This window comes from Aulonocara stuartgranti (genome assembly GCF_965226115.1).
Source record: "Aulonocara stuartgranti genome assembly, chromosome: 16".
Classification (NCBI taxonomy): Eukaryota; Metazoa; Chordata; class Actinopteri; order Cichliformes; family Cichlidae; genus Aulonocara; species Aulonocara stuartgranti.
Window position 1 is genome coordinate 21,202,105 of NC_138952.1, and position 22,641 is coordinate 21,224,745.

The window sequence follows — 22,641 nt, forward strand, 5'->3', positions numbered from 1 at the left end:
CTCAGGCACCTCCCACACAAGAACACCTGCTGCCTTCAGTCAATCTGCAACACCTTGTAGATCAAACAATTAGTGTGACAGTTTGGTTCATCAATTATTCAGAGTCTGCTGCTGCAACTTTGTGTGTAGCCGAGACTACAGCTTTGCTTTCTGCATGTAAAGCAAAGTGTCTGACATGCTGCGTGCACATATATGATATTCCTGAGAAGAAAATACAATAATCTGTTTGTTTGTTTTTAATGTTTTTTTTTAGATGGCGTACGAAGCAGAACCTGGATTATTCTTTCCTCATGATGTATGCTGTAAGCAAAGGAGTTTATTATGTCCAGGTATGTCTTTGGTGCAGTAGCATGTAAAGCTGAGCACACACTTTGTTCAGTTCTGGTATTGGTTTGTTACTGGTTCGGCCCGGGTTCGAACCCAGAACCTTTCGGTACATGTCCCTCTCTACTTTCCTCTCTACTTCATTGTTTTTATTAAACGTTAAAAATAGAAATATTTTTAAAAAAAAGTTCATCAGGAAGAACAGTGCAACATGTTCATATTGACCTTTGATTATCTGTTTTATCCAACAGTCCAGTTTGGGCTTTAGAATCAAAAGTGAGGCTTTACGTGCTCTGAAAGTCATTTAAAATTATTCTATTTTATCGACTTCCAAGACTAAACTTTCTCCTTTTCTCTGCTACGGCAACACTGAGGACACAGTCATCTTGGTTGAATAAACTTTATTGGAATTTCTGTGTAAGCCTTTGACCTCTTTCACTTCCACTCTGAGCTCCACGTCATTGTTGGTTTGTTGCCAGCAGAAAAGACTCCGGCTTTGGCCTTACAGGGAGGCCGATTAAAACGTGTAGTGTGTAATTAAAATTGGATGGTGTCTGCCCAGATTTAACAGTTAATCCTACTAGCATGCTATAGCTCATAGATAAGAACTGAAGCAGAGCGAATGACAGGGTGTACCAAAACAAACATGTATCACACTGGAAATATACTGTGCTCAACAATTTAGGCTGACTATGCAAAATGTTACACACTCAGTTCCCAGATTTGGATGGACTGCGATGTATTTTTTGCAAATGTGAAAGCCTGTTTTCATGCATAGTAAGGAAACAGGTTTTCTTTTATCAATGAAAACCAGGTCATTTTTCAGAGGCACTATGGTTTATTGTTGTAGCTAGGTTTACTTAGTAGGCTGATCCTCTTAGATTTCTGCAGCCCTGAAGTTAAAGTAGATGTCACATATGGGATTTGATTCTTATACAAGCCATTCAAAACTGAATGTAACTGCTGTGATCTTTTATCTCTGTCTTCTTTGTGCGATGTGTCATTTCCATACTGTGCTCTCACCTGAAGGCAAAAGGTACTGCCTAGCATAGCGTCGCGCTACTCTAGTTTAGTGCGCAAACTCAGAAGTGTTTCTTAACTGAGCTCAGAGAGCTGTGCTTGTGTGAAAATAGAAGAGTCTCCCTCCTACTATTCACCCTCTATGCCACAATTAAAGCCCTAAACTTTAAGGGTTTCTTCTGTTTTACAGTCTGATTTTCCTGTGTGTGTTTGTTTAGCTGGAGGATGACATTGTGGCCAAGCCCAACTACTTTGCCACCATGAAGAACTTTGCCCTGCAGCTGTCTTCAGAAGACTGGATGATCCTGGAGTTCTCTCAGCTTGGCTTCATTGGTACTACGCATTAAGCACTGAGCATCCACCAGTGTTCTGTCAAAACAAAGCACAGTCAGCAAAAACACATTTGTGATAAGGCATTTCCATCCTGTAGCACTTGATTATGACAACAGTGAAATGAAATGAAGCACATTGGGAGCAGCCAGTAAAGAAAGAGGAAAGTGATATTGATCACTATGGAAATTAGGTAGTTGCAATAAGCAGGAAAAAACAAAAGTAAATGAGGAGTGGGTACGTCTTTAGCTCATGTTGCATGCCTTTTAAGATTTTTAGAGAATTGAGGTTTCCAAAACAGTATTTTCACTTTCTTGCTGTATTAATTCCTGTTGATTTGCTCTGTTTTTCTCTTGTTTACTCTGTACCAGAAAGTCCCCTGAGCCCTTTTCATGCTTTAATCATCTTGCTGCAGATAATTTGTTGCTAATGAGCTTCTGTGGAGGATCAATGAATGTCTATAAACTTGTTTCCTACAGGAAAAATGTTCCAGGCTCCAGACTTGAACCTTATTGTTGAGTTCATTTTTATGTTCTACAAAGAGAAGCCCATCGACTGGCTGCTGGACCATATTCTGTGGGTCAAAGTCTGCAATCCTGAAAAAGATGCGGTATGCATTCTACTTCTACTACTTGTATGAATGAGAGAAATAGTCTAGCAAAAATAGGTCTTACCATTGTTCTCCTGCCACTTCCCCCCCAGAAACACTGTGAGAGGCAGAAGTCCAGCCTTCGTGTACGGTTTAGACCTTCACTATTTCAGCACGTGGGGCTCCATTCCTCTCTCGCTGGAAAGATTCAGAAACTTACGGTGAGTCACGGGTGTTTATTTTCCACAGCAGTTGAAATGTCTTCCTGTGTAGAAACACTTGTTTCCTCTTTGTGTAGGACAAGGACTTCCTGAAGCCCCTTCTGCACAAGATGCATGTTAACCCACCTGCTGAGGTCTCCACTTCAATGAAGGTATCACTCTGGAGTTTTGGTACCTTTGTATTCATTGTATAGTTACTAGTAATAATTACAGATAAAAATATAATTAGCTATTTGCAAAATGATGTGAGGAATAAAAGAGCGTGTCTCTTTCAGGTTTATCAGGGTCACACGTTGGAGAAGACGTATCTAGGGGAGGATTTCTTCTGGGCCATCACTCCTACTGCTGGAGACTATATCCTGTTCAAATTTGACAGGCCTGTTAGCATAGAGAGGTAAATAAAGAGCTGCTTTATTTGTGTGGTTTTTACCCCTTATTGCCCCAACAGGCAAGCCACGTGGACATCCAAATTTGCAAACAAGGTGTCATACTTTTCAAGTTTCAAATTAATACCATAGGTCCACCTAATAAAAATGACCTTGACCCCAAGGTTAGAGATCAAGTTTAGAGATAGTGTTTATTCAGATTTAGCTTTTGTGCTTTCTGTGCAGTGCAAATCCAAGGAACGGGATGAGCTAATGAGAGTACGAATGGGGGCGATCGTGGCTCAAGAGTTGGGAGTTCGTCTTGTAATCGGAAGGTTGCCGGTTCGAGCCCTGGCTTGGACAGTCTCAGTCGTTGTGTCCTTGGGCAAGACACTTCACCCGTTGCCTACTGGTGGTGGTCAGAGGGCCCGGTGGCGCCAGTGTCCGGCAGCCTCGCCTCTGTCAGTGCGCCCCAGGGTGGCTGTGGCTACAATGTAGCTTGCCATCACCAGTGTGTGAATGTGTGTGAATGGGTGGATGACTGGATATGTAAAGCGCTTTGGGGTCCTTGGGGACTAGTAAAGCGCTATATAAATACAGGCCATTTACCATTTACTCTAAATGAAGCATTTTCAGGCCGGCTTCCTACTCTCTGTGGAGTGAGGGTAGAAAGGGAACAAGGAGCTAATAACTATACTGGCAGGTTTAAGCAGAGCAGACAGAAATATTGCATTTTATAGTATTTAAAAATAATAGTAATGGCTTGAATATGAAATCTAAGTAACACCAGCCTGGACATTTTAACCAAGCTGGTGTACCCAGTTGTCTCAGCTCAGATATAGCGTGCAGCGGGTTTGTGTACTTTTGCATACCCAAATTCAGCCGTCTTGGCTCCCAGCTCCAATTTGACAGACTGTGTGCATCTGTGTGGCTGGTACCATTGGGGAGAAAGAAAGTGCAGGGATGCTTATCCATGAATGACGGCGCTAAAACATGTGCTTGATTTGACTGGCAGGTTCCTGTTTCGCAGCGGTAACCAGGAGCACCCAGGGGACAAGATCGAGAACACCACGGTGGAAATACTGCCCGTCTCGGTATGAAAACACCCACACACACACAGACTCTTACACACGTCTGCCACCTTTCTCTGGTGCGGTGTGTGAATGGCTCTGATTAGATTATATCGAATGGCTGCTCTGAGGGACGTGGGGTATTGATTATTGACAGGAATGTGAGTGTGACAGAATCGCATACTCTTCCAGAGGTGATTCATTCTGACACTGTGCGCCACGCTTTGAGAACTGTTGCCAACATGTCTTTGAATGCAGCTCAAATGAGAGTCATCATTAAGATTATAAGATGAGTGTTTTATTTCATTTCATTTCGCTGTCCATCTGTTGTTGCCCTCTTATGTTAGGAAAGTGGACTTCAGACCAAAGACAAGTACAAGCGAACTGAAGATCGCTTTTATAGGATCGGTATGTGAATGTAATGAATTGCTACATGCTGTTTAAATACATGTTTTCTAGTTAGCTTTAGCATATTGGTTTAGAAAATATGTGTAAATCAGTTAAGGTTAAGGATCGTTTTTGCCTCTGATCGCTTACAAGTTTTGAGGTGTGCCTGTTTATTTAAACACACAGGTCAGTTTGAAAAGGGTGTGGCCGAAGGGGCTGTAGATCCTTCGCTGAATCCTGTTGTTGCGCTCCGACTTTCGGTTCTCAAGGACTCTGCTGTGTGGGCCATTCTCAGTGAAGTAAGCCAATCACACTTGCCATCTGTTGATGTGTTGCACAATAAACAATGAATATCAATGCACTAACTCCATGGTTGTACCTGTTTCCCCACAGATACATATAAAAAGGGTAACAAGCTGAACGGTCCTGAGGGCCTACGTGAGTGATGGCCCCTGGGGAACAGAGCCCCCCTAGGCTGCTTATGCAGGGCCCCTGGCACCTAGCGACCAGCAGTAAAGTCATTAGGGCTTAGAGTTGCTCGTCCGAGCTTGTCTGACGAATGCCACCTGTTTGTCCCCCGCTCTCCCTAATATACTTTTGCTTCTCATCAGTCTGTTTCTCCCCTTCTTCATTCTTCTCTCCCTCACTCTTTTGCTCTTCGTTTATTTGTGAGAATGTGAATACTACTGTCTGACAAACAACAGCGGAGTGTGTGAGGACTTTTGATCCATGCTCTGTTGTTAAGCAGCTTTTAAAACAATCAGAAAAAAAATACTGGGACAAATTAATCAAGCATCTGAGGGAGAACCGGTCACCTGGCCACTGGTGTAGATGCTGCCAAATCCTTCAGTTACTCAATGCTGCCACCTTTTGGGCGAGCTGGGGCATTGCACTGTCACTAGCGCCTCAGCGAAGCCTGCCATGATCAAGAATGTTGTCATCACTAGTGGCCAGTTGCTCTCTGTTCTCTGCAGAGATGACGGAGCTCCAGATCAACACCAGCCCAAACATTAGAAAAAAATGTTTCCATCTAGAAAGGTGTGGGTTCCATTTAAATGCTCAGCTTATCCTGAAACACACACTCAGGATGAGCTTACCATTAAAAAGATCCTGCCTGTAACCAGACGGTGACACCTTTGACCACATGCCAGTATCAGTGGTAACTACCCTACTCCATGAAGACAATGAATACCAACACCTCTTATCTGACAGGCTGTGTATGACCTCAGTGTCCATTTATAGGAAATCAATCGGACATTGCCTTGGCACCATTTTCCTGAAGGAATATATTGTTATATTGATATATTATTACAGCTACGACTGACGATCTATGAAGGTGATTTAATTTATTTGAAATAAATCTTTAATTTGTACAAGAGGTAAAATATATTTTTATTCTATCAAGAGATGTTTATGGTAGTTCAGAGTCTGTGTCTTTGTGTACTTTTGTGCGTTTTTCTTTTCTAAATGCTATTGTACATATTATTTTCATTATAACAGCTACTTGCAGTTGCTTTCTCTGTCAGTACAAATAGCTTGGTTCAGTTTCTTATTGTTTCTCTCCTTTTGACGCAAAATGTCATAACTAATTTATTGGAACTGATAAAAAAAAACTTGATCGTAGGAAATCTGCTGAACAAAGCTGTAGCTGTGTGGGTCGAAATTGGTAATATGTGCCTTATATGTTGGTCCCTTGAAAGTATTTAACGTTATTCCCGCTCACGTTTGCCTACACGTCAATTGCTGGATATACTAATGTTTTGAATATTTTGAACCCACACAGTCCAATTAGTGATTGGATGTCAACGACAATAATTGTGTGTTGTGCTGAAAGTGGTAAATGAGCAGGGTTTGTGCCAGACGACCATCTGAAACGGCGTGATTTGCACTGCTTTCTTTTTTACAATCTTAGCCTTCATCGCTGTACCCAGTTTTCCATTTTTCCCACGTTTTTTTCCTCCACATTGCAATTCGTTTGTCCAGTCATGTGTCAGTTTTTTTTTGATTGGACATAATATTATGACTACTGATAATTGTGGAGAGTGCCACTGATTGTATATATAAATACAGTAACAATTTATGTCTCTCTATTACTTCCTCTTGCCTCTCTGATAGTTTCTAGAAATCAACTTGTATTTGTGGCTGATTTACTGAGTGGAAGCTGTTTTAAAGTGGAACTTCACTCATTTTTACTTGTTAAAAGGGTTTTTTTCAAGGGGGTAGTGAAGTGCCTTTTGGTGGAATCAATATGAATATTTTTTAATTGACTAATCACGCTTGTTCATGTGCATTATTATTATTTGTAATTCATTAAAAAATGCCTTTTGGGTCATAGCAGGCTCCTCTGCCCCCTGATCAAACCTGAGCTGACTAAAGAAAAGTGGTACATTCTTCACATTTACAGAGGAGATGGGAGAAAATGCAACTCAAGTTGCTCTTTTGAGAGTTTGCTGCATCCATATTTAAACAAACTGAATGCATGTAAACGGCATGAAACGGTCATTTGATCCTTAGGACCCCGCTCCTTCCTGCATTTGTAGAAAGTAGAAGGCAAACAGGAAAGGAGTGTTGCTTCACAGCTGCCGCTCACCTCCAAACATCCATCAGTTCATGTGCCTTCATCGTGTACATGCGTATGCCTGACTTGCATCATTTTTCATTGGACATCTTCCCAAATAAATGCTAAAGGTTGTTACGAGCCATGGCCATTTTGTGTTGATTTTGTTCTACTTGCATTATTCATGTCATCTGCATCACCGGGTTTAATTAAAGACATTGAAAACTTTGCAAATAAGACCTAAAAGTCCAGCGTGTTAAGTTTTCGCAAGTTGATGAATAAAAAAAACATACAAGGAAAACTACAATCGTTCCCAGCATGCATAGCTGAGTACTTCCGTTTTCCCATCATGCCATTTCAGAAAGATGGTAGCTTACAGCTTTCATAATAACGTCGGTTTTAGTGCTGTGAACTAGCTGATTTTTCTCACTTGTTAGTTTACTAGTACGGTGATAACTGGTGTTAAATTGAATTCCGAACAATGCCGAAATATTACGAAGACAAGGAGGAGGATAACAGAGCATGCGCAGGCATCAGAGAAGACTTTAAGGCATGTCTCCTTCAGCACGACTGTGTTGTTAAGGTAAGTTAATGTACCCTAGTTGAGGGTGCTTAGCTTAAAACCAAAGCAATCAATTCTGTTACACCTAAAAGACAATCTGGAGACAGAGCCATAAATAAAGCGCGGGAAAGAAATACTTGTGAAAGATTCCTGAGGTTAGCCATGCTTTGTAGCCTACCCACTGTCCTAGAGTACAGCCCATAGACAGTGCTTTAGTTTAACAGCTGCTAGAAACTATATGAATTACATATTACCCAAGATTATTATTGGTTGTCCTTCTTTCTTTCGATTGGCGACACTTGTTTACCTTAAAACTTACACCTGTCCTACGATCGTCATTTCGCTGGGTTGTCAAATGTTGCCAATAACAAGAATTAGCAGCACCACATTAGCCAAGTCGGCGCAGTCTCCCCAAAATACATGTTTGCTTGTTTTTTTTTGTGCCTTTAACTGACCGGAGCTGTGGTCGAATATAATAAATAAATAACAACTACTTCGTCTTTTTCTTGACCTCGATAAAAAACACCATGAGGTCGTGGAATAGCGAAAGACTTGGGTAAACAGGATCAGAAAGCCTGCAGGCTCTGCCTCCCATTCTACTTTTAAAAATACCTGTAATCACAAATTAACAGTCTGAGAGCCAAGCGATTCGTAACTTTCTGTGTTAAAAGGATTTAACGGGGAGCCAATGAAGAGAAGCCAGTATGGGAGGAATATCCTCTCTTTCTAGTCCCTGACAGTACCCTCGCTGCAGCAACTGAAAGCTTTTCAGGGAATTTTTAGGACAGCGTGATAATAATAAATGACAGCAGTCCAGCCTATAAATAATAAATGCACCCTGTGTCACCCTGAGACAGGATATTTTTAATTTTAGAGATATTGTGCAGGTGAAAGAAAGCAGTCCTACATATTTGGTCAGAAATGACTCCAAGAATCCTCACAGGAATCTTTCCCTGAGGCCGGGGTAACTCCTTCCATAGCAAGTATCATCAAAAAAAGAAAGCTCACAAAGTGAAATAAAATGTTTATCACTGTGAGGTTACATGAAAAAAACAGGTGGTGATCCTGTCCACTCTTATATGAGTAAAGAGGATCCAGTGTTTAATGGTATGTCACCGATGCCAGTTATACTTGTGTTTATATACAGTGTGGATATAATGTACATTTTACTAATAGGAAGGGCCCAGTGTATGAAGTGGTTTCTTATTTTTTCAGGAGGGAAAGAAACCCAGTGAGTGTCTAAAGGAAGGCCACTGCAAAGCCCTGCAGACATCCTTCTTTGAGTGCAAGAGGTCAATGGTGAGTTTTAGGAAACAGTCAACTAGTCATTAAAACAGAGAGCTTTCTAATTTCTGATAGGGGCTTATTGTGCAGTTAAAAAAAAAAACTTAACCAAGATCATCTGTTTACAGCTGGATGCAAGGTCAAGATTCAGAGGAAGGAAAGGAGAATGAGGAACCAGGCGAAATCTGATGCATCTTTTTAGGGTTCAAGCAGCTCCGTGTACGTGCATTGATGTCCAGGGAATGTTCCAGCGTTACAAATACCTGCTGTGGACATGTGTTGAGAAAGTTGGTGACGCACTGAAAACAGGATTACCGACTAATCAAGCGAAGTGCAGGACTGGGGACAAAACCTGTACAACTCTTCTGATCGATGGGAGTTTTTATTTCTTGGGAGAAAAATGTTGGATGAGTGTGTGTTTAAGGAAATGCAAACACTTGTAATAAATTAATGATTACAATGGACAAGATTTTGTTTCAAAACATTATATTGAACTTCTGATTGATAGCAAACTTGTCTACAGTATAAACATTATACAAATGAGGTGTCCTGCAGAGAGGCAGTGCTATGTCAGTCAGTTCCCAGGTGTAGCTGATGGAAGACTGGTGGTTTGATCAGAATACAGAATTAGAATACTTTATTAATCCCTAAGGAAATTATGTCAATTTTAATACTCGAACAGGGACTTGGACCCTCAATCATCGCATTCACAAACCTGGACGTCCATGTTACCCGCCCCATAAAAACAAACCTGTAAAGGTGCCGATTTAAATATTATTGTAAAGCTGCCATCATCATCTGCTTGAACTTCTCCAAGTCCACCTTCCTCATGAGACAAACCTCGCGAGCGTCCTTCAGGAAACCCGCAGTGTCTACTATCATCATGCCCCTGGTGTGCGTGCCTGACAGCTCCACGCTGACTGGGTATTGGTCGCTTTCTATGATGAACGAATCATCTATGGCGGCAGCCACTGCATACGAGTCGCAGGAAATGAAACCCGAACCCGCGACGCACTCTTTCTGCAAGCGTTCAGTCTGCGCCGCCTGGTAGCTGTGGTGGAATATCTTCTTCATGAAGCGAGCTTTACTGGTGTCCTGTGCCAACCATTCATCGCAGAACTCCTGTTGAAGTGCGAGCAGAGAAAAGTGTTTTGTTTTGGTCACTTGACGACAAACATGTAGCACGAATCAACTTCTAAACGCTAAAACGTGTAAACACAGGCATTACCCAGGTTAACTTGTTGTAGCAGGTGAACTCCCAGCCGGCCAAGTAGGTGGGACAGCGGTACTCTTTAAGCACGATGTATGCAGCTTCTGGATCCACAGCAAAATTAAACTCCCCACACACTGTGGTGTTCCCTCGAGCTGGATTACACAGGGTAGAGACAATAATGAGAACCCCACACAGACAAAGATTACAATTCTGGTGAAAAAATAATAAATTACCAGTTGATATTTGATGGACTATGTTGTAAACAAAATGTTACTGATAAATCCAATTACCTTGTTTTGTTTTGAGATTAATTTAAACTGAAAGGGTGGAAAGCAATACTTGGAAAACTTCATAAAGTTTGGTAATGAAAAGCAACAGCTAACGACTTAAATGTTCCATCAATTAAATAATTGTTTCTGCTGTTAGAATGGGTCCACTGGTTATTTAGTCACGTCTGTCTGGAAACACCATAGAATTCATTCTAACGTGTATTTCTTCATAAACAGTTTATATCCTCTGGCCCTATGTAGACTTATGAAGCGACAGTGTTTTACTGACATTCAGTGTTGCCTCCCATGATGTAGAGGCCTTTGAGTTTGCTCGGCAGAGATGGATCCATCTTCACAGCCAGAGCCAAGTTGGTGAGGGGTGCCGTGGCAACCAGAGATACCTGGGAGAAGACACACGGATTAAAATTTTGCAAAAAGCGCACTTGTGCAAGCGCAGAGAGCTTTCCCCCAGAACCTTTTACGTGATAAAGAAAATGTGATATTAATGACATTTATTGCTGACATAGCGACGTCATGTGTTTACTTTCCCTAGCGCACATGATGAGAGGAGCCCAGACATCTCAGAGAGCGAGACAGACTGTCATATTTGACAGCAACTTACAGGAGAAATATGGAAACTATCACAATCTCATTCTGAGGGTCTATCACTCACACATTCCTCACCTCTCCTGGGTTCTCGTTTACAATCCTGATCATAGCAATCGCAGCGTTTTCCTTCTGAACAAGCTCCAAACCGGGAGCCTTGGAGTCAGGAGCGTCACCCAGGCCATCCTTCCCGTGGAAGTGCCCCGAGCTGATGCCGCTGTCGCCGAGGATCGGCATAGCAGCGCCTTTAAACACTGGAATCTGCAGAAACATGCAAACGCAGAACCGGTTATAATTCATCCCTGCTTTTATTCCATCAGCATTCCCAAACCAACTTCAGCTTTTAGGCAACTGTAACATTCAGACTTCTGTTTCAAGCTAGAACATACTGCCACTAAGCAGCAGTGGCATTTTTATTTATAGAACACATTTCATTATGTTCAAACTCAATGTGCTGAACACAGAGGTTTAAATATAAAAAGCTTTTGAGTCTGTTTCTGTGTGTTGGCACAGATGTAATTGATCTCAGGTCAGCAGCTTGTTACAAAGAGCTGGAACACACTAACTGAAAGCACCTTCAGCACACTTAGATTTCATTCTGGGAACAGTTAAACCATCTGCTGATGACTTGAGAGGTCAGAGTGGCTCGTAAACAAGGTTGTAAACGGGGGAGCAAATCAGATTAGTCAATTATGAAACTTACGTGAATTTCAAGAAGTGTTTAGAGTTTATTACACCTTCTGTGTGCATGTGAATTGGGGTGGCTGTAGCTCGGGTGGTAGAGCAGGTCATCTGCTCATTAGAAGGTTTGTGTGCCAAATATCCTTGGGCAGGATACTAACCCCAATTTGCTAGAATGAATATTACATAGCAAACACTTAGAAAGAAAAATTTTTTTATAACATCTAATTTTCGGATTCATCCCTCTCAGCAGAGGTAAAACAGTGCTGTGAGTGACTTTCCACCTTCTGACAATGGTCATTCTGTGGTAAACATAATAAGAACAGTATGGGTTTACTTTAGCAGGGAAGCTAGTTAGTGCTGATCGCAAGGAAAAGCCCTCTCAGCTTTGTATATCAATAAAACCAAAATAATTATCTCTGGAGTAACATCTGAATATATTCTGTTCTTCTTTCTCCTAGAAAGAAAAAGCTGAAAGTATTCAGAGTGACCAGAAGCAGATGAGGGAGAGGCGACTACAGAGCTCAACCTAACATAGATAGAAGGATAGATAAAAATCTTTATTTCCTCCAAAGGGAAATTCAAATAAAATTTCAAGGAGCAATAAAAATAAAGGTGGGCTCACCACTGAGAGTACTATGCTCGCCATGCTGTGTGTATTTTAATAACAGATACAGCCTGGTACATCCTCCAGGGTAAAGAGGGTTAATAAAACACCTGATTTATGTTACTCATTTATCCCGAAGCCTTTTTGAAGCGGCCTAAACTGGCAGTCTTCTGTTTTGTATGTTTGGAAAAAAGTACAAAGGTACATCTCCATGTGGAAGGATTAACTTGAGAAATGGATGAACATAAATCCTGTAACTTTTGTGCTCATTTCTCTTTATTCATGTTATGAATACATGCATAAAAAAAAAACTAAGTAAATGTCAACAATTGACCACTTTGACAAATCTGAATTAACAAAAATATTCCTCTGAGTGAGACGAGGTGCTTTGTGTTTAACTTTGCCCAATTGTTTCCAAGCAGTAGCTGGTTTAATATAATAACTAATATGTGAGATGCTTGATTTCATTTTCAGAGAATTTGGACAAAACTAGAGAACTAAAGCCAACTCCTTCAAACTGTCCACTTTCTGCATCGGGTCATGTGGCATGAGGAACAACTCCTCATTGTTAGACAATTCTATAAAATGCAACCTCGCTTATCACATGAGGCCAGGAAATTCCAACAATGTCACACTACTTGATTTTAACACGAGTGTGCAACTACAGAGCACCCTACCTCGAGGTGACTGCAGGCTTGCAGGACTCGCAGTGCGTTTTTACACACATTCTCCACTGAGGTGTTTCCATGCACACAGGTAATGCCCAAGATCTGCACATTGGGGGCAGCCAGGGCCATCATGATGGCCTGAGCATCGTCCACGCCACAGTCCACATCCAACAGCAGCTTCTTCCTCATCCTGGACCCTGCGGTAAGAACACAGTTATCCAAGTGTCTGGTTAAACTAAGCTGAAAGAACACGGTCTTTGCACTGTGATAAAGAGGGCAGGAATCAGCTACACCGAGATCAGCTACACCATCTCAGTCAGTGAACCTGATATGAAACAGAAACGTATGCTATTTTCACATCATTACCTGTGTAACCCCTGGTCAGCTTCTCTTTCCAGCGCTGTGTGAATAAAACTCTCTGGACTCGAAGTGGGTAGAGCTCAGGCGTGATTTATTCCCCTGCAATAACATGGGACATGAATAACCATGGGTTTCAGCAACAGGATTCCGCCCAAACACAGCGAAAGCTTCATTGCTACTAACTATAGGCTTATGATCGTATAGTGGAACTCTTAGTTTTCCCAAATAAATAAAAACAAATATTGATTGAAAAATAAAATGGCAACAATACTTATCACGGAAAATAGAAACATTACTGCGTTGTTGTTTAGATAACAAAGAAAAATTAATTCACTTAAATGCACATTCATGTAAATATAAATAAACCAAAGCCAAAATTCCCTTTTACGTACAATAGTAAGTGGAACAATGCTGCCATCTACTGGGCAAACTTAATAAGCAATATGTCTTAAACAGAATTAGCCTGCAGCTCAACCATATACATGTTTCAAAGTACACATACCTGCAATAACATGGGACATGAATAACCATGGGTTTCAGCAACAGGATTCCGCCCAAACTATTGAGAGAAGTTTCAAAATTATTAGACACGACAGCCTCCTCTAGCTGTTAGCCGCTAGCTCCACGTGTCCATTTTTCTTACCGTCTAATCTATTAACTGCAAAACACGGTCATAAACCTGAAATCTACTCAAATACTACCGTATGGGCAGTTCATGCAGTTAGTGCACTGTCATATTAGCTTCAATGAGGATTTTCAAATATGTTTTAAACTCATGCTCTGTGAGAGCGGACGGAGAGGAACTTACCACAGCGAAAGCTTCATTGCTACTAACGATAGGCTTAGGGGGTAGCCCGTTTACCAGTAGCAGACTTCCGCTGCGGATTTTCAAAATAAAAGTTCCAAAATAAACCCATGGTTGCGATCCCAAGTTTAACAGGAATTTAACAACAACAAAACCATATCCATTCTTTTACATCGTTACATACACCCCCCTTAAATTCTGTTAAACTCCAAACCAGTTCAAGGGAGTATCAAGGGCCAGAAACAAAAGAACTATGAACAGCAGGTACTTCGGGGTAAAATCGATACACTAATATTAATCATTGTCGATACAGAATCCTTTTATATAAAAGTGTCGAGACATTGGGTGGTACCAAGCCCAATACCTTCAACAGACTAGAGAAGATGCCATCTACACCTCCTTAACATCACATATAAGAGCACCCGAAATAATACTCCAAATCACATCCTGGACCACACAAAAAAATAAGTCGAAAGATACATGAAACCAAGTCAATTCCCTCAGAGCTAAAACATACTAGTCAGAAATGCAAAAACTGACCCTGAAACAGAAGAAGTTTCCTCAACTCTCTGCGCTGCCATCTCACAAATCAGTCTCTTGGGAGGCCTAACACTTCTCCCATACCTAGTGATAGCTAGCCCATCCATGCCCGCCTGAATAGTCTGAGGCTGTGTGCAAATAGCAAGATCTAAGTCAACATCAGCCATGGGAACCACAGGAGCCACGGCAACAGGTTCAGAGCCTTGACGGAGAGCAGCATCACTGATCACGGGAGCAGGCAAGGGGAATTCACTAATGGAGTTTTCAAACACTTCAGCATTAACTTCAGGGGGTGGGTCCTCCGCTGCGATAGAGCCACTGCTGGGGTCCACAACGCAGAGAGAATGGTGTCCCACGTCGAGGGAACCTTCAACTTCCACCGGCTCATTAGCGAGACCCTGTATCTCTGGCGTTTTCAGCAGCCAGTCCAGTGTCCTGTCATGATGATCCATCTGTGTTGACCTCACAGACCCTTGGTCATCTCCACTGTTCGGGTTCCCTCCGTCCAAGTCAGCACGGGAGGCCAGACTCCCTTCCACACCTAAGCCCAGGAAGTTAACAGGGAGAAGGAGGTTCCTGTGTACAACTCTTTCCTTGCCTGTGTGGCTCTCTCTTATCCTGTACACATTGATCCCAGACCTAACTGACACAACATCATAAGGCGTGGGATCCCACTTGTCGGCTAACTTTCTTTTTCCCCTTTCACCACGACTGGCCAACAACACTCTATCACCTACAGCCAGAGGTGAGCCTTTGACTTTGCGGTTGTAGAGTCTGGCATGGCGCGCTTGCTCGTGAAAAGCGTGGTTCTGGGCAATCTGTGAGGCATCAAACAGGTCTTTCCGCAACCGTGAGACAAACTCATGGTGGCTGATCACATCATCATTTTGCAGCACATGTTGGAACATCATGTCAACAGGGAGGCGTGGGACTCGCCCAAACATGACATAAAAGGGGGCCAAACCAGTCGTCTCATGCACTGTGCAATTGTAGCAGAACGTGAGAGTGCGTAACATCTGAGGCCACCTAGCCTTGGCTGTAGAAGGGAGAGTCCTCAGCATATTCCCAAGTGTCCTGTTGAACCGTTCAGTGACCCCATTGCCCATAGGATGATATGGCGTAGTATGCGATTTCTGCACACCTGCCATCTCTAAGAGGTCCTTCAACAGTCTGCTCTCAAAGTTTGATCCCTGATCCGAATGAATCCTCTTGGGAAAGCCATAAACACAAAAGAAATCATCCCACAACCTGCGTGCGACATGTTTTGCAGACTGGTTTCGGCAGGGGAAGGCATGTGCCATCTTGGAGAAATGATCGGTTACGACCAGGACATCCACTTTCTTATTATCGCTGAGCTCAGCAGTCCAAAAGTCTATGCACACTAGCTCCATCGGCTCTGACGTCTGGATGTTCTCTAGTGGTGCACAGGCATGAGGTTCAGGTGTTTTTCCAACCACACATCTCTCACACTGTCGAACATGGTTGGTTATGTCTCTCTCCATCCCGACCCAGAAAAACCTCTCACGGGCGAGGGAAAGTGTTCGTGCCTGGCCCTGATGGCCTGCATTATCATGAAGGCTGAGGAGGACTTGAACCTTTAGGCTATCAGGAACAACAAACTGAAAAATCTTTCTACTCAAGCGGTGATGCCTTATCACCCTGTACAGGATGCCGTTCTGTACTTTAAGCTTCTTCCACTGCCTGAGAAGTCCACCAACACCACCTGGTTCTGAAGCTGCTTCTCGCCTCGTAGCCTTCCTTTTTCTTCGCACATAGAAAAGGACTCTGTTTATTGCCTGATCTTGTTGCTGAAGGCTCGAGAGCTGGCTTTGGGGAAGAGGAACGACCGGGTCCACCTCAGGGAGCTGTGATAAAGGTGGGTTGACATTGGTCAAACCATGGTCACACTGCGCACTCAGCACAGCTGACACCTCATCAGCATCGATCGAACCCCTCTCGCTCTGAAGGTCGCACTCAGAAACAGAGTCTGGTGAGTCTGGCTCTGTGTCTTGAACAATGTGGCAGTTGTTAGTCAGCCGAAAAGCATCCTGCACAGTACCTCTCACAACCCCGTTGACCTCATCTAGCAGGGCAACATAAGGTTCTTTCAGCAAACGATGACCAATACATGACTCGACAAATGGTTCACGGCTCAAAGCATCAGCAACTGTATTTCTAACCCCTGGCACATACTTTAGATCAAAATCATATGCCGCGAGCTTCGCCACCCATCTCTGCTCACAAGCATCTAAACGTGGCTTTGTCAAGATGTAGGACAAGGGGTTATTGTCTGTCCAAGCAGTGAAGTGCCTTCCTTTCAGCCAGTGGCTGAACTTGTCACACACGGCCCATTTAAGCGCCAAGAACTCTAGTCTGTGCGCTGGGTAGTTCATCTGAGACCGTGACAATGTCTTGCTGGCAAAGGCAACAGGTCGAGCCACTGTCTCGCCAGGAGAAACCTGTGAGAGTACTGCCCCGATGCCATCAAAGGAGGCATCAACCGCCAGGATGAAAGGCTCACTAAAGTTGGGATGAGCCAGGGTGACAACATTAACTAGTTCCATCTTGAGCGTTTGAAATGATGTGCGACATGCTGATGTCCAGTCACTTGGTGTCAGAGATGGTTTGGCAGAGGGTTGCTTCCTGAGCTTCTTTCCTTTCCTCCCATGGGGAATTGCCTGTCGTCCCGAAAGTAACCTGAACAAGGGCTTGGCCTTCGCAGAACAATCAGGGATGAAATGTTGGTAATAGAGGATCATTCCTAAGAAGGACCGGATCTTCTTCTGGGAGGGAGTCACACCATCGCTCTCCATAAGCTGTTCTTCCCTGATGTTGGTAATGGTGTTAACCTTGTCCTGATCAGTTCTCACACCATCCGCACAAATGACATGTCCAAGAAATCTAACTGACCTCTTAAGAAGATGGCATTTCTTAGCGGCCAGCTTAAGGTTGTGACTCCTCAACCGAGAGAAGACCATCTCAAGACGCTGAAGGGCAGTTGCCTCGTCAGGCGCAAACACCATCAAGTCGTCCAAGTAACAAAGCAAGCTGCTGAAATTCTCGTCACCAAAGATCGACATCATCATTCTCATGAATGTCGCCGGACTGTTCGACAGGCCCTGAGGCATCCGGTTGTACTCATGGAGACCAAAGGGCGAGGAGAATGCTGTGTATTTCTTGTGAGGCTCGTAGAGAGGCACATTGTAAAATCCAGAGGTCAAATCCATTGTTGAAAAGAGAACATTTCCACTGAGAGCAGCCAGGGCGTCGGCTTGGTGTGGCAGCGGGTGCGCGTCTTTAACAGTCTTTGCATTGAGCCATCTGAAATCAGTGCAAATGCGCAGGCTGCCATCCTTCTTCCACACCAAGACCAGCGGCGATGCATACTCACTGTTCGACTTCCGGATTATGTCCCTTTCTTCCATCTCATTCAGAGCAGTTCTTAGCTTCTCATACTGACTCGGCGGTACTCTGCGATAAGGCAAACGAAAAGGCTTCTCATCCACAAGGTGTATTTTGTGGACAAAATCGGTAGCTTCTCCACAGTCCATTTTATCCTTAGAAAAGATAGACTCATACTTTTCCACAAGCTGCAGAAGCTGATCTTTCCATCTGTCAGACACCTCACAACTGTCTAAGTCCAAGTCTTGTAGTCCTAGTCTGTGCAAGAGTTCCTTCCTTTGTTCAACAGACCTTATGGGAACAGAACCCTGTTCAAAAGAGTGGCTGTTAGACATGATCTTTTCAGGGGGAGACAGCTCTTCAACTGCGACACAGAGGTAGACATCAGCGATTTTACAGTTCTTCCTCAGAATCACACGCTTGTTGCTTGGGTTAATCACCTTGAGAGGAACCCATTTGTCACCCCACAATGATGAGACGGAGCGGCCAACCAGGATGTCTCTGGGTCTACACCGTGACTGTGTAGGCTCAACAATAACAGTGCAGCCTGCTGATAGAGGTGAAGAGGGAGGTAATTTACCCCACACAAGGTGTTCCTGAAGGGGTTCCAGCGTAACACGCTGTCTCAACTTCACTGTGCCAATCTTATCAGGCACCGCCCCTCCTCGCCAACGCTCAACATTGGAAAGCATGGATAAAAACTGTCTACAGTCATCATTGGTGACATCACCTGAAATAGATACAAGCCTCCAATACTCATCCGTATTCTTCATTACATGAATCAACGACTTAATAGCGTTACTGCCAATAATCATGTCGTCACTTTGGCCTGGAATAACCAGCGTGGGGATGAGCAGCTTGAAACCATAAAGAGTCACTTCCAAATCACAAACTGCTTTAGGTTGGAACTGGTGGCCCCCAGCACCAACAACAACAATGTCATTAGCTGGTTCGAGCTTCAGATCAGGGCAGGACTGTAAAAGCCGCGTAGCAGTAGCCTCACTAATAGAGCACGACATAGAGCCACTGTCGATCATGGCTCTCAGTGAAACTCCGCCCACAGTCCCCACAGTCGTATAAAACAAACTGTCAGATTTCTTAATTCTTTGCGTCATTTGGAAGACAACTGTCGTACCAGGTGGCGAAGTGGAGCACAGAGATTCATACATGGATCCCAGGTCATCGCTGTCGCAAGTGGGAGAGTCACTCAGATGATCCACACTTTCCTCCCTCAAATGTGGATCAACTAGTTTTCCGACCGTCGAGGGGCAGAAGACGACGAGGATCCAGGACAGGCACGCCTGGTGTGGTCAGGTGAGTGGCACAGAAAACAGAGTTTGTGATCTCGGCAGTGCATGAAAGCTGTGTGCGACATATCATGACAGACGGAGCAGGGCTTATCATGTAGGCCCTCAATCCTGGAACGTCTGGAGTTAGGCCGTGTGGTCAAACCAGGCTGAAAGGATCTTTGCAGAAGAACCTTCTCAAGCATGCCTATGAGCCGCTCCAAAGCAGCTGAATCTGTCGACTGTGGCTGAATGTGCTTCTCTGTTGGCTGGACAGGCAACGCTGTTGATATCTGCTGCGTATTCACTGCAACTCTCTCGGCCGTCGTGCTGCTTGAGTTCAACGTTCCTCCAGAGTGGGACTCACACAGGATTTCCTGGACCTCATTGGCTGTCCATTTATCAATTGTCTTTGATCTAAAGATCATGGCAAGCTCAGGGGAGGGACAGTTTTTGATGAACATTCGGGTGACCTCAGTGCTGGGGCTACCCAATGCCTGTCCTCGTTCCTTCAGGCGCTCAACAGCAAGATCAACAGCACGGTGCAGCCTAAGCCAGTAATCGAATGCACTTTCGCCTTTCTCTGGGAGAGTGGTGTAGAAGTCTGCCAGTGGAAGAGGTGAGCACTGAGCAGAGTCAAAGTGTCTCCTCAGGATTCCAAAAATAGCCTCAGGATCACGTGTGACATCTACGACACTGTTTCTAATGCCAACCTGGACCACATCCTTAGCCTTGCCTCTCAAATGAACAAGAATCTCCTCAGCCTGTTCTTCGGGTCTCAGACTCCCCAGCTTTATAAAGGCTCTCATCAGATCCTCCCACTCTCTCACAGAAATGAGATCAGAACCATCCCCTCTAAAGCATGGTGGGTCCTTAAGCTTCCTGTGGGACACAAATTGCACCGGCGCAGCATCAACAGCAGATGTAGATGACACAGCATGGAAAGGTGTGGCCGTAGGTGCAGGTAAGGGGGTACTAGCAGACGGGCTGAGCTGGGTTAAGATACTCTGCGCTACTCTCTGACCAACCAGTTGGATCACATCCCCCATCTGACTCACAATCTCCGTGGCAATAGTATCTGGGTTAGGAGAAGGTGAACTGTTGTTCTGAGACGTGTGTGACACATGGCTAGGGGGAGGGACAACAACCCCTTCACTGGACTGGGGCCCTGGGATCCCCTGACTATCCCCCCTAACAAAACCACGCCCACTAACAGGAGTGTCATAACGCAAACGCAAAGGGGAACATAACAACCCCCTACCCCTACCAACAACATTAGGAGTACTCGATCCCTCCTCTGTGATGTCCATCACAACAACTAGAATAAAACAAAAATGCTATATATGCTCCTTTTTAAAAAAAAATGTGTCAGAAAGAACAACAATGAATCACAAACGTGCAGCGCTGAAACTGGCCCACGTTGCTGAGAGGAGTCCACCGTCCAAACACTCGATTGACGGCTCACGGCACCAATGTAACCCCTGGTCAGCTTCTCTTTCCAGCGCTGTGTGAATAAAACTCTCTGGACTCGAAGTGGGTAGAGCTCAGGCGTGATTTATTCCCCTGCAATAACATGGGACATGAATAACCATGGGTTTCAGCAACAGGATTCCGCCCAAACACAGCGAAAGCTTCATTGCTACTAACTATAGGCTTATGATCGTATAGTGGAACTCTTAGTTTTCCCAAATAAATAAAAACAAATATTGATTGAAAAATAAAATGGCAACAATACTTATCACGGAAAATAGAAACATTACTGCGTTGTTGTTTAGATAACAAAGAAAAATTAATTCACTTAAATGCACATTCATGTAAATATAAATAAACCAAAGCCAAAATTCCCTTTTACGTACAATAGTAAGTGGAACAATGCTGCCATCTACTGGGCAAACTTAATAAGCAATATGTCTTAAACAGAATTAGCCTGCAGCTCAACCATATACATGTTTCAAAGTACACATACCTGCAGTAACATGGGACATGAATAACCATGGGTTTCAGCAACAGGATTCCGCCCAAACTATTGAGAGAAGTTTCAAAATTATTAGACACGACAGCCTCCTCTAGCTGTTAGCCGCTAGCTCCACGTGTCCATTTTTCTTACCGTCTAATCTATTAACTGCAAAACACGGTCATAAACCTGAAATCTACTCAAATACTACCGTATGGGCAGTTCATGCAGTTAGTGCACTGTCATATTAGCTTCAATGAGGATTTTCAAATATGTTTTAAACTCATGCTCTGTGAGAGCGGACGGAGAGGAACTTACCACAGCGAAAGCTTCATTGCTACTAACGATAGGCTTAGGGGGTAGCCCGTTTACCAGTAGCAGACTTCCGCTGCGGATTTTCAAAATAAAAGTTCCAAAATAAACCCATGGTTGCGATCCCAAGTTTAACAGGAATTTAACAACAACAAAACCATATCCATTCTTTTACATCGTTACACCTGCAGCAGTGTGACAGAAGGATAACCTGCAGTGGGTCACTCTCATAGACGGGAACCGGCCAAATTCAACTGGAAACAACCTTTGAACAGCAATAAAAACACGAAAAGCTGAATGGACAGTGGACCTTGTCCTAGTAGCAAAAGTTAATATTCCATCTACTTTATGGTCTGCTGATTAAAATTCATAATCTGTGACGGAACTACAATCAACCTGTGGAAAGACTGCTTCCTTAAATCCTTCCTACAAAGCGCTTTTTGCAGAAGAAATGTCCCTGAAATGACAGAATAAAGCATCGATGCTGTGTTTTCTAAAACTAAGCAGTCAGTTAAACGCAGTAAAATAAACGTAAACAAGCAAAGCCTGATTTGAGTCCAGCAAGAAAAAGTAACACGTTAATCCCTCACCTTTCCACAGAGGTCGACAAAACATCAGCCACTGCTACAAAGTCCCACAGAAACACAAATTGCTTCTGGGTCCTTATTCTTCGTCTTCTTCTGCCGCTGGTTCTTCTTCGGTGGTTAACACTAACAATCGGGTAGATTACCGCCACCCAGTGAGCTGGAGTGATATTCTGCAGCACGGGATAGCAGGTTCCCAGTTTATCTTTTTATTTATTTCAAATTTTATTTAATTAGTGACAAATTAAATTATTTAATTATGTATTTATTTAATTTATTCTGGCACAGCAGAGAGTTCAATTCAGTCTGCCAGACGGCTGTGGAAAATGTGAAGGAGGGCATAGATTTTTCATGTCTAACTGCAACAATTTTTTTTTTTTACAGCTTTTCTTGCTGAGAAAGATCTCTCTCGTGGGCTATTCATACCACGCCATAGTAATTACGTAATGAATAAAATATTAAAACAGAAAAATTCAATTTTTTTTCACTGTTTAGAAATAGAAATTTCTTTTTTTTGTACAATGGATCTATGTGAAGGAAAAAGGACATTTACTATGAATGATGTAGATTATACATCTCAGCAGTGAGCTACCAGAACTCTGTAATTTTGTATTTATTCATGCTGGCAGATTTCTTACATTTACT

General features: G+C 43.3%; 3 protein-coding genes and 1 long non-coding RNA gene across 5 annotated transcripts in view; 2 read left to right on the forward strand and 2 right to left on the reverse strand.

Annotated features, from left to right (window-relative positions):
- The window catches only part of mgat4a (alpha-1,3-mannosyl-glycoprotein 4-beta-N-acetylglucosaminyltransferase A), a 29,377-nt gene extending 22,373 nt beyond the window's left edge, over window positions 1-7,004 (forward strand). Inside the window, exons 7-16 of the mRNA XM_082508765.1 lie at window positions 254-329; window positions 1,563-1,677; window positions 2,154-2,284; window positions 2,377-2,484; window positions 2,562-2,636; window positions 2,760-2,878; window positions 3,865-3,943; window positions 4,267-4,327; window positions 4,493-4,605; window positions 4,700-7,004. Of these exons, the coding sequence (XP_082364891.1) occupies window positions 254-329; window positions 1,563-1,677; window positions 2,154-2,284; window positions 2,377-2,484; window positions 2,562-2,636; window positions 2,760-2,878; window positions 3,865-3,943; window positions 4,267-4,327; window positions 4,493-4,605; window positions 4,700-4,726 (904 nt within the window). The 3' untranslated portion in view covers window positions 4,727-7,004. The remainder of the gene's footprint in view (window positions 1-253; window positions 330-1,562; window positions 1,678-2,153; window positions 2,285-2,376; window positions 2,485-2,561; window positions 2,637-2,759; window positions 2,879-3,864; window positions 3,944-4,266; window positions 4,328-4,492; window positions 4,606-4,699) is intronic.
- A 182-nt stretch (window positions 7,005-7,186) lies between these two features.
- Window positions 7,187-9,176, forward strand: coa5 (cytochrome C oxidase assembly factor 5). Its single transcript, XM_082508768.1, has 3 exons — window positions 7,187-7,446; window positions 8,641-8,724; window positions 8,838-9,176. The coding sequence occupies exons 1-3, from the start codon at window positions 7,345-7,347 to the stop codon at window positions 8,877-8,879; spliced, it is 228 nt and encodes a 75-aa protein (XP_082364894.1). The 5' UTR covers window positions 7,187-7,344; the 3' UTR covers window positions 8,880-9,176.
- A 2-nt stretch (window positions 9,177-9,178) lies between these two features.
- On the reverse strand, window positions 9,179-22,132 carry LOC309691174 (inosine-uridine preferring nucleoside hydrolase). 2 transcript variants are annotated; one of them, XM_082508766.1, is made up of 8 exons: window positions 22,003-22,131; window positions 21,809-21,869; window positions 21,598-21,677; window positions 12,763-12,950; window positions 10,876-11,058; window positions 10,481-10,592; window positions 9,938-10,074; window positions 9,179-9,831 (listed from the first exon to the last, which is right to left on the reverse strand). In XM_082508766.1, the coding sequence occupies exons 1-8, from the start codon at window positions 22,025-22,027 to the stop codon at window positions 9,484-9,486; spliced, it is 1,134 nt and encodes a 377-aa protein (XP_082364892.1). In that variant the 5' UTR covers window positions 22,028-22,131; the 3' UTR covers window positions 9,179-9,483. The 2 variants fall into 2 exon arrangements, with proteins under 2 accessions (XP_082364892.1, XP_082364893.1); XM_082508767.1 differs by lacking the exon at window positions 21,809-21,869 and having other exon boundaries at window positions 22,003-22,132.
- LOC309691177 lies at window positions 13,188-21,591 on the reverse strand. Its single transcript, XR_014271909.1, has 2 exons — window positions 20,543-21,591; window positions 13,188-13,672 (listed from the first exon to the last, which is right to left on the reverse strand). It is a non-coding gene; the product is annotated as an uncharacterized lncRNA (long non-coding RNA).
- Window positions 22,133-22,641: the final 509 nt, after the last annotated feature.

Excerpts from the sequence above, each read along its gene's own strand:
- LOC309691174 (XM_082508766.1), bottom strand. The coding sequence starts at position 22,027 with ATGTTTTGTCGACCTCTGTGGAAAG. Across the intron at positions 21,870-22,002 it reads TTGTCGACCTCTGTGGAAAG|GGACATTTCTTCTGCAAAAA; the intron begins GTGAGGGATTAA and ends CTGTCATTTCAG. Across the intron at positions 11,059-12,762 it reads AAGCCTGCAGTCACCTCGAG|ATTCCAGTGTTTAAAGGCGC; the intron begins GTAGGGTGCTCT and ends ATGTTTCTGCAG.
- coa5 (XM_082508768.1), top strand. The coding sequence starts at position 7,345 with ATGCCGAAATATTACGAAGACAAGGAGGAGGATAACAGAGCATGCGCA. Across the intron at positions 7,447-8,640 it reads AGCACGACTGTGTTGTTAAG|GAGGGAAAGAAACCCAGTGA; the intron begins GTAAGTTAATGT and ends TTATTTTTTCAG. Across the intron at positions 8,725-8,837 it reads TTGAGTGCAAGAGGTCAATG|CTGGATGCAAGGTCAAGATT; the intron begins GTGAGTTTTAGG and ends ATCTGTTTACAG.